This window comes from Corvus hawaiiensis, chromosome 1, assembly GCF_020740725.1.
Source record: "Corvus hawaiiensis isolate bCorHaw1 chromosome 1, bCorHaw1.pri.cur, whole genome shotgun sequence".
Taxonomy (NCBI): Eukaryota; Metazoa; Chordata; class Aves; order Passeriformes; family Corvidae; genus Corvus; species Corvus hawaiiensis.
Window position 1 is genome coordinate 1335424 of NC_063213.1, and position 14740 is coordinate 1350163.

At 50.5% G+C, this 14740-nt stretch overlaps 1 protein-coding gene across 1 annotated transcript in view; it reads left to right on the plus strand.

Moving 5' to 3' along the window:
* The window catches only part of PTH1R (parathyroid hormone 1 receptor), a 77052-nt gene that overhangs the window by 46021 nt on the left and 16291 nt on the right, over window positions 1-14740 (plus strand). Inside the window, exons 5-7 of the mRNA XM_048305968.1 lie at window positions 8196-8290; window positions 10747-10933; window positions 13949-14102. Coding sequence (XP_048161925.1) covers window positions 8196-8290; window positions 10747-10933; window positions 13949-14102 — 436 coding nt within the window. The remainder of the gene's footprint in view (window positions 1-8195; window positions 8291-10746; window positions 10934-13948; window positions 14103-14740) is intronic.

The following is a 14740-nucleotide window of genomic DNA, read 5'->3' on the forward strand; positions in this document are numbered from 1 at the left end:
AGCTAACCCCATTTAAAACCCCAGATGAGCTCCAGCTCATCTTCCTCCTCTTGGAAACTCTTCCTGAGCTTGCCAAAGCCACATCGTGCTTTGATGGGCAATGAGTTGATTGGAAAATTGTCCTCAAAGGCAGAAAAGTTTCCTGCAGCTGCCATGATCCCATTCCCGAAGAGATCTTGGGGAAAATGGGAGCGGTCTGGGGGACGCTCAGAAGTGGTAGGAGGTTGTTCCTTGGCATCGAGGCTCCCTCTGCCACAGCAGGAAATCCTTTCGCTGCCAGGTTGTTATCAAAAATTCCAATGTTTGTGTGGTTGTCTGTGGGAGGGGATGTCCAAACCCTTGTGGAATCAAACCAGGAGCAACTGGTTGGGAGAGCTGGCAGTGTCCAGACTGGAGAGGAGAAGGCTCCAGGGAGAGCTCCGAGCCCCTTGCAGGGCCTAAAGGGGCTCCAGGAGAGCTGCAGAGGGACTGGGGACAAGGCCTGGAGGGACAGGACACAGGGAATGGCTTCCCAGTGCCAGAGGGCAGGGCTGGATGGGAGATTGGGAATTGGGAATTGCTGGCTGGGAGGGTGGGGAGGGGCTGGGCTGGAATTGCCAGAGCAGCTGGGGCTGCCCCTGGATCCCTGGCAGTGCCCAAGGCCAGGCTGGACATTGGGGCTGGGAGCAGCCTGGGACAGTGGGAGGTGTCCCTGCCCATGGCAGGGGTGGGAATGGGATGATCCTCAAGGTCCCTTCCTACCCCAACCAGAGTGGGATTCCATGATCTTGAATTAATTCTGGTGTAGACACATTTTGGAAACAGTGACAGCAGTCCAAAGTTGGAAAAGGGATCCAAAGCACATGGAGAGGCTCTGGTGTGCTCCCAGAAAAAACAATATCCACGAGCCATATTTTCACAAAAGTTTAGGAAAGTGGCAAAACAGCAGCTGGCAGAAATTTCCCTCCTCCCTGTGAGCCAGCCTGGGGCTCTGGAATGCTGGGAGTCTCCTGGAAGGAATTCCGTGCTAAGGTGACAGCAAAGCTGTCCCTGGTGTCACCTGGGAGGATGTGACCTCCTTGTCCCACAGGGAATGACGTTCCCACCCACACGCGCCTGTAATTCCCAAAGAATTCACCCAAACCCTCTGGTTTTCAGTGGTTCTTGGAAGAGTCCCCTTGGATACGGGGCATGGCATTAGGGACTGATCAGCTGCAGGCAGGATGATCCCAGGCAGCTGGAGATAAGGATCTAACCACGGCTTCCGTGAGGATGATCCAGAGGCCCTTCGGGACAATGTTCTTAATTTTAAACCTAACCACAGGGTAGGGGAGGTTTTTTTTAAATTTTTTTTTTTCTATTATTATTATCTTTGGTTGCTGTTTTCTCCTCTGGAGTGAAGCAACTCTTGAATGAAGTGGTTTAGGAAAATAAGGAAATGAGGGAAAGGAGGGAATGAGTTCTTTGAGGATCTGAGTGTTTCCTCTCACGTGGACGAGGAACAGAAGGTTGAGTGAACGGGGTGCTGCTCCAGCCACTCCAGCAACGGGCTGGAGGATGTTCCCTTCCCGAACCAGTCTGGTGGGACTTTCCCCAGTTCAGAGTGGAAAGAACTCTTTCAGCCCCAGAGTTTTCTGGGAAGGTCCTGGAGCAGGTGTTGGAGTTGTCGAGCATCTTGATCAATGCACAAACTTTTGACTTCTCTGAAACTGTCTCCTCTGTCCCACCACCCTCAGCCGTGTCCTGGGGTGGGAATTGTCCAGCTGATGTCCCCCAATGCAAGATTTCCCCTAGGGAAAGGACATCCTTTCTTTTTCACCTCCCACAGTTAGGATTTTTCAGGGTGAACTGGTAGAGGAAGGGCACAAAAAAGAACAGAGTTGCCCATTTTTTTTTACCACAAGGAAGAAATCGAGAATTTCCACCTCCAGGGTGACAAAAAGAGGCTGAAAGCAGAATTTCCCGTGGTGGGGTTGATGTGCCTGACTTTGTCTGTGTCCCCTGAGTGGGGCTGAACTTCCCAACAGAGATTTACAGGAGGTGTCACCGCAGTTTTAGCATCAACCTCTTGGAAAATTTCTGCTCCTCATGAGCTCTCCCTTAATGAGCTGTTTTAATAACCCATCCCCCTTATCCTGCGCCCCCAAGGCTGATGCATCTTTAGCCAGGAACTTGCTGTTGTAGCTACAAGGGTGAATGGAATAGTATTTAATATTAAGACAAATTAAATCATCACCATTGTTCAGGTAGAATTACCAGGCTGGTCTTGCTGAAGTGGTGTTCACCCCGTGCAAAGAACACAGGAAAAATGGATGCTTCTGCCCGCTTTGAAATCGTATCTTGATCAACAAATGCTTTTTAAAGACATCTATTTATTAATTTTTATTATAATTCTTAACTTTATGTTTGCAAGAGGTCTCTTCATCAGGCCTGCCCTCACCTCAGTGATCCTGTGATTGTCACGGGGTCCCTGATTTTGTCACAGAGGTGGCTGGATTTTTGTGACAAATGAAGCACTCTCTGTGCATCCACTGCAGGTCTCTTGGGCCTTGGGGTCTGAAAACCACTCTGGAAACAAAAGAGGAAGGGAAAAATGCCCTTTTTCCCTCAATGTGGTGATGACTTTACTCACAGAGAGCACGGGAGGCCTCTTGTCACACTTCAGAGGGGCCCTGCAGCCCTGGGATTAATAAACCTTCCTTTGATTTCTTTTTTTTTTTCATGGAGTAAACATGTCCAGAGATGTCAGAACGGGGGAATTTGGCCACATAGAGCCGTTGTCTTGAGCGAGAGATTGTTTTCTATTATTATTTCCCTCCCTGGGGAGCAGCATCTCTGCGTCACCACCAACAGCTGCATTTACCCAACGCTTTGCCAGGGGCTCGTGGCTGCCTCCGAGCAGATGGAACCAGAGGGAATTTTAAGAAACCGGGCTTTTAGAAAAAAGAAAACCCAACTGTCTGTGGCTATAAATACATGGATTTGCTGGCTATCTCTGGAAATAGGCCTGTACCTATAGATAGCCGGAGAGATCCACGCCTAAATAAACACCACGTGCTGCACACAGCTCTGTCCAGGGCTGTTTGTTTAGGTGGGGACTTTTCCCATTTCAGCCACGCTGGGATAATTTTAAGATAGGCCAAAGCGGCGAACAGAGGGCCCCAGAGCAAGTTGGTGTCCTGCCCCGAATAAATGGGGATTGTTTCACACAGAGCAGCTCGGAAAGGGCTCTCTGCAAAGAGCAAAGTGTGTTAAAGCCATCAGAGGCCGGAGAATTAACAGCTCGTAACTGCCCGGGGAGGGACGGCTCCTGGGCGGCTTCCTCAGGGAAAATCGCCACTGGAGGATGGGAATGGACAGCCCTGGAGACTGATTCCTCCCTTAGCCAGGTAGGATGAGGCGATCCAGGGAAGTGTTTCCTCAAATTCTTTCCAGATAACGTCAAACAGGAGTGAACAATCGGCTGGAAGTGTCCAAGGCCAGGCTGGATGGCATTTGGAGCAGCCTGGGATAGTGGGAGGTGTCCCTGCCCGTGGCAGGGGTGGCACTGGGTGATCGTGTCCCTCATGGCATGGGGACACCTCCCACCATCCCAGGCTGCTCCAAGGCCCATCCAACCTGGTCTTGGACTCTTCCAGGGATCCAGGGGCAGCCACAGCTGCCCTGGCAATTCCAGCCCAGCCCCTCCCCACCCTCCCAGCCAGGAATTCCTTCCCAATATCTCATCTAAATCTACTTCTTTCAGCTCAAAGCCATTCCCTGGGTCCTGTCCCTCCAGGCCTTGTCCCCAGTCCCTCTGCAGCTCTCCCGGAGCCCCTTTAGGCCCTGCAAGGGGCTCGGAGCTCTCCCTGTGTCCTTCCCTTCTCCAGGGGAACATTCCCAGCTGTCCCAGCCTGGCTCCAGAGCAGAGGGGCTCCAGCCCTGGGAGCAGCTCCGAGGCCTCCTCTGGACTCTCTCCAGCAGCTCCACATCATATTTATTGTGGATTTGTTCTGTTCCCACCCTCTTCCCTCAGCATCCCTTCCTGGCCATGGAGGAGACAGGGAGCAGAATTAAAAGGACTTTAGGCCTGGCTGTTCTCCTTTGTTCCTTAAATTCCCTTAAAACCAGGAGTGAGGGTGACCTGTGTTCCTGGAGCTCCTCAATCTTTGGATAAAATGAGGCACAAATGACAAGTGATGAACCTCTGGCAGCTTTTTAGGCTGTTTCTCCTCAAATCCCATGGAACCACTGACAGTGGATCCCTTCTCTTCCACACATCCAGCCAATAGCAGCAGGATCCTTTTTCCGGTCACCTTTTCCAACACTGGCAGCAGCAATGGCATGTTTGGGTCAAACCCCAGGAATTTCCCTCATTCCCATCTCCCCCAAAACCACAGGGACGCCAAACACGGCTATTTTTAAAGCAGGTCAAACCCATCCCGTTTCCAAGGATGAGCTGAAGGGTGAATGGGATCTCCATCTCCTGAAATCCTGGGAAAGGGGAGTCGGAGCCAGCAACTTGGGAGGTTGGCTCAGCTTGGGACCCACCAGCAGGATGGGCCATCCTAAGATCCAGCCTCAATCCTGTCTTCATCTGCTCCCGCTTGTTTGTAGCGTGGGGATTTTACGGCTTCCCGGGAATTCGGAGAGGCCTGGAGAATCCGTCCCCTTCCGAACACAATGGGAAGGGCCCAGCGTGTTGCAGGGCTGCTTTATCTGAACTCCATTGTTCCAAGCAGCAATCCTGGAGCTCTCTGGGGTCCTGGGAAAAGCAAACAACTTTGTGGAGCCTCAAAGTGACGGCACAGGAACGGGTTTGGATTGTTTTGTCCCGAATTCCACCAAGGAATGCCAGCAAAGTGTCAGGCATTTGCAGCAGGACACGGGCAGAGGTTTTAAAGTCTGCGGAGGAATAAAAAAACGATCCGAGAGATGTTTTGTTCGTAATTTCAATCAACCCCGAGGTGCCATCCTCATTCCACGCCTATGGATTTGGTCTGGTGCGCTCCTGGAAATAGAATCCGAGAATCCTGGAATGGTTTGGGTTGGAAGGGAACTTAAAGCTGATTTTTATGGACATGCATGTCTAAATGGGGGTGTCTGGGAGTAAATGGGGGTGTCTGAGGCTAAATTGGGGGGTCTTTTGGGAGAGCTGATCCCAGTCACTCTCCAGCACGTGAGGATCTAAGAGCCTGGAATCTCTATGGATGAAGGGAGCCGAACCCCGCAGGAAAAACTCATCAACACTCAGGGGTTTCCCTGAGGCTTTGGAAATCAGTGCCTGTTCCGCGCCTTTGGTGAATATCCCATTTTGTGAATATCCCATTTTATGAATATCCCATTTAGCGTTTCCTTTTATCCCATTAAACTTTTTATTTCGTCCCCTTCTCCTCTAAAAAAAAACAGCCAAGGAAAGCAAGGACAGAGATTTTCCAGCTTTGTTTATCACTCAAAGCAGCAAACCCCTGATTCCAAGCGTGTCCTTAACAACACCTGAATCAGCAGCTTGGAGAAACTTTGCAGAAATTCCAGCTGGAAAATCCTTATTGGTCCTTCCAGCCTCCTGTGCTGCTGATCCCAACCTTCCCATTCCTCAAAAAACCACGGGATCCCTCCCAGCTTCACAACCCAAGTGTTGCTGGTGTCTTGCTAAAGCGGAATAAAAAGGAGGAAAGGAAAACTTTGGATACAGGGAACAGCTCCATGGAACTCAGGATGGGATTTGCCACCAGAAAACTCCTGCTCCGTCTGGTTTTCCTTTTCCTTTTGCACGCGTGGCAACAGTTGAAAGAGTGGAGGGTTCCTGCAGGAATCAAATTCATGGAATCATGGAATCCTGAACTGGTTGGGGTTGGAAGAGACCTTAAAGTCCCTCCAGTTCCAACTCTGTGCCATGGGAGGGGACACCTCCCACCAGCCCAGGTGGCTCAAAGCCTTGGACACTTGGATTAAATGATAATTAAATCAAATTAAAATACGTCAGTTTAATTATCACACTGTATAAACCAGCATCTCATGGCAAGGCCAGGTTTGGCCTCTTCCAGCAATGGATGACCAGGGTTGGTCAGTCCGTCCTCAGGGTGGACTTCCAGGAGACTTCAGGTGGGAATTTCCTGGAGTGATGGAGCTCCAGGTTGTGTCCATGGCTTGGCCATCATGACCTTTGTGGTTTTCTGGGAATTATTTAACTTCCCGTCCACCTCAGCTCCCTGAGGATGCTCCTCAGACCATGGAGAGGGTTGTTGCAGCTGGCAGATGACTCAATATTTTCCTGCCTGGGGGACCTTTCCTCATTCTTCATTGTGCTTTTCATGGAGCTGGGACCTCCCTCGGGAGACCTGGAATTCCTTTGGAGACTTTTTTCCCCTCCTGGGTAAATCCAGGGAGGAAAACCTCCTGGGAATTACCAGTCCTGAGCTCCAGGTGAGGGAGAAGTAGAAGTGGAGAACAGCAATTTTTTGCTCCAAAGGCTTTCCCCAAGGATCTGAGCACCCCATCCAAGAAATCACCTTTCCCAACAGCTTCCCAGAGAGACTCCGGGTAGGATTTGGGGCACCTCCTTCTCCAAGGAGGACACCAGGAGAGGCTTTCTGTGTCTTGGCACTTGGGGCTTGACCTCCGTTCACAGAGAGGCCCTGTGGTCAATCAGAGCAATCAACCTTCCAAAGCCTCCTGCCAGCCAATCCAGAGGCTCTTCCTGAGGCCATTCCCGCCACAACAGTGGTGTTGTCCCATGGGAATGTGGACCTTCCCGGTGAAATTTCTGAATGGGGCTCAGGGATGTTTTGTTAAGGCCTCAAACTTCTGGATTACTGAGAATTCCAACCTTGGAGCGAGATTTATTATTATCATTATTATTATTACTATGATATTTTATTTTTTACTATGGAAGCAAACGCTCTCCAGCTCCAAGAGGATTCCAGCTTGGCAGCAGGAAAGTCACGCCAGGCTGTTTTTCCCTGGAAGCTTTGAAATATCCTCTTCTTGGCTTTTCGGGGCCCGCTGCCTCCACAGACAGATCTATAAAAATCTATAAAAATATCACATAAATACGCACAGACACACTCGGTAAATTAATGTTGGCAAGGGCTTCGCTCCTCCAGTGCAAACCGCAGAGAAACATTCCCAAATCTGCGGATTCTGATGTAATAGGGCTGAGGTTTGGCATTCCAGGCCAGCGTTCCAAGCCTCAAATCCCAATCAGAGCTGTCATTCAGAGCCCAGCATTCCCGATGTTATTGCAGCCCCGTGGGCGGGGCGAGGGAGAGGAGGGAATGAGGAGAAAGATGCTGGATTGGTTGGGTTTTTTGGGATTTGTTTCTAATTTCAGGCTGGGAAAGGCAGGACAGGCTGGGATGAGGGGCAGGCATTTTAACCCTTTCCAGTAATCCCTGAGTTCAGCTGCGTGTCCCGGCGGGATTAAGGAAAATATCCCGATATTTAATGGAAACCTCAGGGTTTCAAGGCCAACTTTAGAAAATAGCAACCTAAAGCCTCCCGAAGGATTAATTATTAGGAATTCTCCTGTTACAGGAGCTTTTCCAATGGGATTTTGGCAAGCTCAGGTCATGTCTGGATTGGATAACCACAGGCAGAGGCTGATTTGGATTAAAAAAAGGGAAAAATAAATGCAGGTGATTTTTTTCCTCGTATCCCATAGCCAAAGCATTTCCTTCCCATGTTTTCTGGGATGAGTTGCACTCCCCCAGGCTGGACATCAGTTATCCAGCAATGGCTAAATTGTACAATTCCAGCAAAATTCCCAGCTCAGCAGGCATTTTGTCCTGGTAAAAATTCCCAAGTGATTGGGCCAAGAGTTTGTAAAGCGCTTTTGGGTTCCTTTGGGATGACAATACTGTGAAACTCCCAGGTATGGGATGAACCCAACTCCATCATGAATCCCTTGCAAAATTCCCAGCTCAGCAGGCATTTCGTCCAGGCAAAAATTCCCAAGTGATCCTTGGGCTGGGCTGAGGGCTTGTAAAGCGCTTTTGGGTTCCTTTGGGATGAAAATACCGCGAAACTCCCACGTAGGGGATGAACCCAACTCCATCATGAATCCCTGGGGGAAATCCCATCTCCCCACCTCAGGGAACACACACCCCACTTCCCAAGCTGCCAAAAGGACGGGATTCCCTGAGGATCTGGGCTCTGTGCGCTGCCAGGGTTGTGTGATGGTGCAGTAGGGCCGCGTTCCCAATGTGACGCTGTTTTCTCCATCGTTTCTGCTGCAGGAGGTCTTTGATCGCCTCTATTTGATTTATACTGTTGGATACTCCATCTCCCTGGGATCCCTCACAGTTGCTGTCCTTATCCTGGGATACTTCAGGTAGGCGGCTCTGTTTTTACCTAAGCGACACTGGAAAAGCCTCCGGTTTTTCCGGAAGGATGAAATTGGGGTGGCGCAGTTCAGGAAGCCACCAGTGGCGGTGGCGCCTGTGATTTGGGCTGTGTTTAGGGTCACTTAGGGCAAACTTCCTGGGGGACGGTGGGTGGGGTGTTGGAATTCCTTCTGCTTCCCTCAAGTGGAGCTTTCCAGGCCCTCTTTGCAGCAAACGGGAAGAGGGGCGTCTCCAGGAATCCCTTGGAAGACTGTCCAAGGTTTTCTGTCCCTGTTGTCCCTGCAGGTGACCGGCTTAGCTTTAGATGGCTGATTTGCAGATAAATAAGGTTTCCTGAGGGAAATTCCACTCTAAATCCGAATGCTCGTGAAGGATAAACCAGTTGAAAGGGATGGAAAAGTTCCAGGATAATTCATCCAATCTCCCCGTGCTGCTGCTGTTCCCAGGGATCCAAAAATGACCCTCCTGACTCTGTTTGTGTCCCCTCCCTTCCCACCATCCCTGCCAAGGGATTTACACCCCTAAACACCACTTTGAACCCTCATTATCCATTCCTTAGATCCAACGTTGCCTCTTCCATCCCTGGAAGTGTCCAAGGCCAGGTTGGACAGGGCTTGGAGAAACCTGGGATAGTGGAAGGTGTTGGGGTTGGAATGGGATGATCCTTAAGGTTCCTTCCAGCCCAAACCGTTCTGGGATTCTGGGATTCTTGCTGGCATAGAGAGAGTTGGATGGGAGGGATGAAAGGTGTCACCCATATCCAGGAATTTGTCCTTTGGGAATGTTTTATCTGGTGAGCTGATAGAGCAGGGTGACCCCAAACCCTGAGCCCCAGGTTTGCTTCCCTTCGATGTCTGCTCGTGTCTTCTCCTAAAAAACCAGCAGGACCTGGACAAGAGCTGAGGGGGCCAGAACAGCCCTGTGATTTCTGCAGAGGGATTTGGGAAGCTCGAGCCAAGCCTTGGGCATGGAACACTGGGAATAAAATGTGTGTCTTTGGGCTCTGGAAGTGCTCAGAGCTCTCTGCAGACAGCAAAAGGTGTCGGGGGTTTGCCTGGATAGCAAATCCCAAATCCATGACACGCCCAATCCAAAGGGGAATGCAGACCCCATCCCTCCAGCACACTCCAGTTCTCCCAACCTTTCCCCTCCGTTTCATTTCCCACTGGACACTGGCAAGGTTGTTAAAATATTCCATGTCCACGTACATAGGAGAATTCCTGGTTTTTCTTTTTCCACATACTCGGAGCACTTCATTTCCAGCCCAGAGCACCTGTGCTGGAGCATCTTTATCCCAAGGATCAGAGCAGCAGCAGGGATCAAGCCAGATTTTATCCTTGCTAATGCAGAGATTCACTGACTCCCTTTAAATGCGGGGAACAAAGCCAATCTTCATTTAAACCTCATCAGTTCCACTTGGTGTGATTTGGATTCTAAAAGCGCAGAGAACAAGTGGGGTTGTTATCATAACATCCTCCAGAAGGGATGAAAACACGGCTTTTAATTAGTGCAGATTATTGCGATTTAAGAGGATGTAAATCCATTCGTAAATCCATTCGTAAATCCCGGCATGGCAACAGAGCTCCAGAGGACAGAGAGGATCCCAAGAGGTCAATTCCTTCTTCCCCGAAATCCTGATTCCTGATCCTAAAATATACCTCTCGTTCCTGTCTCTGATCCATTCACCTCTGACCAGCCCCAAAACAGCTTTTCCCCCAAAAAGGACCTTAAAGCGCTTTACAACCAGGATTTGTGGGGTCGCCGCTGCCATTGCTGGGGTGGAGCCCACAAAGGATAATGTTTCCAGCAGGAAACAGGGAGAACAGCCCACCACACCGGAGTTACTGCTGGAGTTGCTCCTAAATTGGGCTGGACACAAAAATTAACGGTTTACAGGAAGCTCTGTGAGGTTTCCACTGGCCAAAAGTTCTGGAGCCTCTGGAATCCAAGGGCGAGTGTGGATAGGAGAGCGGGAATGGCTTCCCACTGCCAGAGGGCAGGGTTAAAGCGGATTTTAGGAAGGAATTCCTGGCTGGAAGAGTGGGGAGGCCCTGGCACAGGGTGCCCAGAGCAGCTGGGGCTGCCCCTGGATCCCTGGCAGTGCCCAAGGCCAGGCTGGACATTGGGGCTTGGAGCTCCTGGGATAGTGGGAGGTGTCCACGATCTGTGTCCACTGCCTGTGGCAGGGGTGGCACTGGATGGGCTTTAGGGTCCCATCCAACCCAAACCATTCCATGATTCCATGATTACCTGAAGCGCCTGGAGCAGGTATTAATCCATTTCCCAACTCCCCGGGAGCACAGGGAGCAGTGACCCTCACTCTGCTCCCCATGGGGACACGGTGCCGGCGGGAGCAGCTGGGGCTCTCCGGAGCCAGAGGTGGCCATGACTCCATCCAACAGTTGGACTAAGCTTCCCAATCCTTTTTTTTCTCCTCTTCCAGACGTTTGCACTGCACTAGGAACTACATCCACATGCACCTGTTTGTGTCCTTCATGCTGAGAGCCGTCAGCATCTTCGTGAAGGACGCGGTCCTGTACTCCGGGTCAGCCCTGGAGGAGATGGAGCGGATCTCTGAGGAGGACTTGAAATCCATCACGGAAGCACCTCCAGCGGATAAGTCGCAGTTTGTGAGTATTCCCAGAGCAGTGTTTTCCCAGGATTTCATGTCTTTGTCCTCTCTGTTCAACACTTTCCCTCTTTCGGGGAGTTTTCCACCCTACTCACCTTTCACCGCCCCCTCCCATCTTTTCCCATTCCCACAGTTTCAGAGGGATTGCCCAATTCCTGAGCTAAGGAAAAGCTCTTCCCACGGCAGTCAAGGTTGACACCTTGATTCCCATTTACATTCCCCCGATACTCCCCGGAATTTCTGGCTGTGGAAACACTTCTGACCATCCCAGCACAAGGCGCATCCAGCTTGGCTCACAACACTTCCAGGGATGGGGAATGCACAACTTTTCTCACTCCCATATGGAAAAAAGACATTTTGGAAGGGAAAATGGAGGGATGATGAGGTGTCATGGGAAACGGTGGGGCTCATCTGCAAAAAGGAGGTGTCTGTGAGAGGGACCTCGGACAGAATCACTGAGGTTGGAAAAGAATTCCAAGGTCAGCCAACCTTGGAATGGTTGGTGGGTGCCCGATCCCCACCTTGTCCCCAGCCCAGAGCACCGAGTGTCACACCCAGTAATTCCTTGGACACCTCCAGGGCTGGGGACGCCAAGCCTCCCTGGGCAGCCCCTTCCAAGGCCTGATCGCCCTTTCCATGGAGAAATTCCTCCTAAGTCCAGCCTGAACCTCAGGTTCCATTTACGGTCGGTTCAGTCAGTCCAGCCAACCCAGGCAGACGAGTCAACATCCCAAAATAAAAATGGAAGGTAGGTCACTCAGACTCTTCTCCAAAATTCCATGGGCTTTTCACTGTGTGGAAATCTCTGATGGCCGTATCTGCATTGTCCATGTGCTTGGGGGGAGGAAGCCCATCCTCATGCTTCCCACATCCTGAAGCTCTCGGCTCTCCTTGTCATTGGTCCCATCACGGATTTCCCATGGAATCCTGGGTGTGGCACCTTCTCACTCCCCACAAGTCCCTGACAGGAGGGGGCAGCTGGGGGGGTTGGGCTCTGCTCCCAGGGAACAGGGACAGGAGCAGAGGGAATGACCAGGGGAGGCTCAGGGTGGACAGCAGCAGGAATTTCTCCATGGAAAGGAGGATCAGGCCTTGGAACTGCCCAGGGGGGTTTGGAGTCCCCATCCCTGGAGGTGTCCAAGGAATTCCTGGAGGTGGCACTCAGTGCTCTGCTGGGGATCGGGCAAAGCTTGGACTTGATGGTTTTGGAGGTCTTTTCCAACCTCAGGGATTCTGGGATAAACTTCCCGCCTGTGGATTTGTTTGTCTTCTCAAGTGTTTCCCAGCTTGTGCTACAACCAGGGACCAGCAACACCCTGCGAAAAATCAGAGGATTTGGGAATATCCCACTGTGCATCCGAATGTCCCAAGTGGAACTTTGTCATTGTGTTCCCTTCCCATCCCGGAGATCTGTGTCATTAATTTACGGAGTCTCACTCAACACACTCCCAACACTCTTTATTTTTTTTTGGAAACAACACAGAATGTTTCACTGCATTGTTTGGAGTTTCTCCTCATGCCGGGCTCATTATAAGGAATAATTAGGATAATCTATGGCATTCTTTGGATATTAGCATTTAATGGCATTTCCCACTCTTTGGAATTGCAAGGCAAACAAGCGACGAAGGCGACAATTACTGGATTTCTTTTGTTTCCGAATGAAGAGGGAACTTTGCAATTATTGCCTCGTGTTCCCCGCATGAGGCAATAAAGACAAAAAATAAATATAGAAAATATTATCAAGCCTAAATGGGGACTTTTTATAAATATAAAAAATATTATTGAATTTATGGGGATTTTTAATTAATCCATTAATTAATCCATTTAACTCTGTCGATGAAAGAAAATGAGTGCCATGTGTGCATATCTTATCAATATGCAAATATAGGTATAGATGTGTGTATTGATTGACAAAAAATTAGCATAAGAGCTGTGCCAGGATAAAAAAAATTCTCTTTTTATTTCCAAGGTATTATTGGAATTTTCTGTCAGTCCTTTGTAATCAAAGGGCAGCACAAAGATGTACCACTGCCAAGGTAGTCCCAGAATTCCTGGGAAATCCACCTTCCCTGACTCCAAGGATATCCACACTGACAAGAGGTGTCTTTGTACGGATCAATCCCAGTATTTTGCAGCCTTTCTCTACTCTGGAGCTGAGAAATTGGGAAGAAGGGTGCCTTTGTCCCACTCTGTCCCAAGGGAGTGTTGGGTCACAGTCGGGGTTTGGCTCCCAAAACCCAAAGGATTTCAGCTCAGTGTGGAGCGAGAGCTCAGCTTAGGAGCCCATTTAACACCAGGATGTCCTGGAAGTCTCTCCCAGATCTCCCACCTTGCAGCTCAGGTCTGCTCTGGAAACACCTTGACACTTCCAGGGGGAAAACCTCCGGGTGCTGTTTGCTCTTGGAACACCTGGCTCCAAAGGCAGCAGGAACCATCTGGGATGTCTTTGTTGAGGACTGACCTGGAGGATCCCGGCTTGGACATCCATGTCAGGATGGGGTGACTTCATCCCACCTTGGTCTGTCCATGAGCTGAGGAAGGAGTTATAATTCCAGGTGTTGTGACTTCGGCAGGACACCCAGACCAGGACAACTTGGCCAAAGCCCTTTGGCCTCCAACATGAGCAGGAAACACAGGGAAAAGGTGAAACACAGGGAAAAATGAAACACAGGGAAAGATGAAAAACAGGGAAAAGGTGGAACACAACTGCCCCAGGAAGTGTGTGAGCCCCTCATCACCAGGCTGGGAGAGAGCAGGATCAGACCATCATCTCTTCTCCTCCTCCTCCCAACTCACCTGCTGTTGGAAAAATCCCCTTTGGCTCAGGAGTTCTTTCCCAACTCTTCATCTCTCCTGTTCTCCCACAGATTTTCCTTTTAAAAACCCTGCAAGGAAATTTTCTGATTAAATTTTTTCCTTCCTGAGCCTTGTTTTCCCACCCCGCCTCGCCGTGTTTGTGCAGCACGAGAATTTCACCCCGTGTTCCTTCTCTGTCCTTCTGTGGTCGCTGCAGGTGGGCTGTAAAGTGGCCGTCACCTTCTTCCTCTACTTCCTGGCAACCAATTACTACTGGATCCTGGTGGAAGGGCTCTATCTCCACAGCCTCATCTTCATGGCATTTTTCTCAGAGAAGAAATATCTTTGGGGATTCACTTTATTTGGCTGGGGTAAGTCACGGCTGCTCCTCAGGGATCACCTGGAAGAGCCTCTTGGAGGTGGTTCTTGAAGGAAATTGTGGATGAACGGAAATATGGGAGAGGGCATGGAGGCAGGATGAGCATTGTGGGACGCTCGCAAGGACAGGTTTTCCATCCTGGGAAGCCTTTATCATTCCTGAATGGTGGTGATTACACTGTGGCACTTCCAGAGTCTCCAGAAGGATTAGCTCAGGCTTGGAGAGGCAGCACAAAGATCCAGGGAATCCCAGGATGGGTTGGGTTGGAAGGGACCTTAAAGCCCATCCAGTCCCCACCCTGCCATGGGCAGGGACACCTCCCACTGTCCCAGGCTGCTCCAAGCCCCGTCCAACCCGGCCTTGGGAATTTGCAGGGATCCAGGGGCAGCCCCAAATCTCTGGCGGTGCCTCACCACCCCCACATCTTGCCACCCTCCCAGGGCAGGAAAAGCGAGGGCTAAATTTGAGGTGAGGCAGCCGGTTTTAGGGAGTTATCCCCATCACTCCCCAGGACCTCCTGCTGAGAAACCAGCGCTGAGCTGGAGGGGCAGAAATCTGTGGGAGGTTTGGAGCATCTGCTCCCAATGAGAGCCCCGAGCTCTGATTTCCTCCCTCAAACCTCAGCTGCTT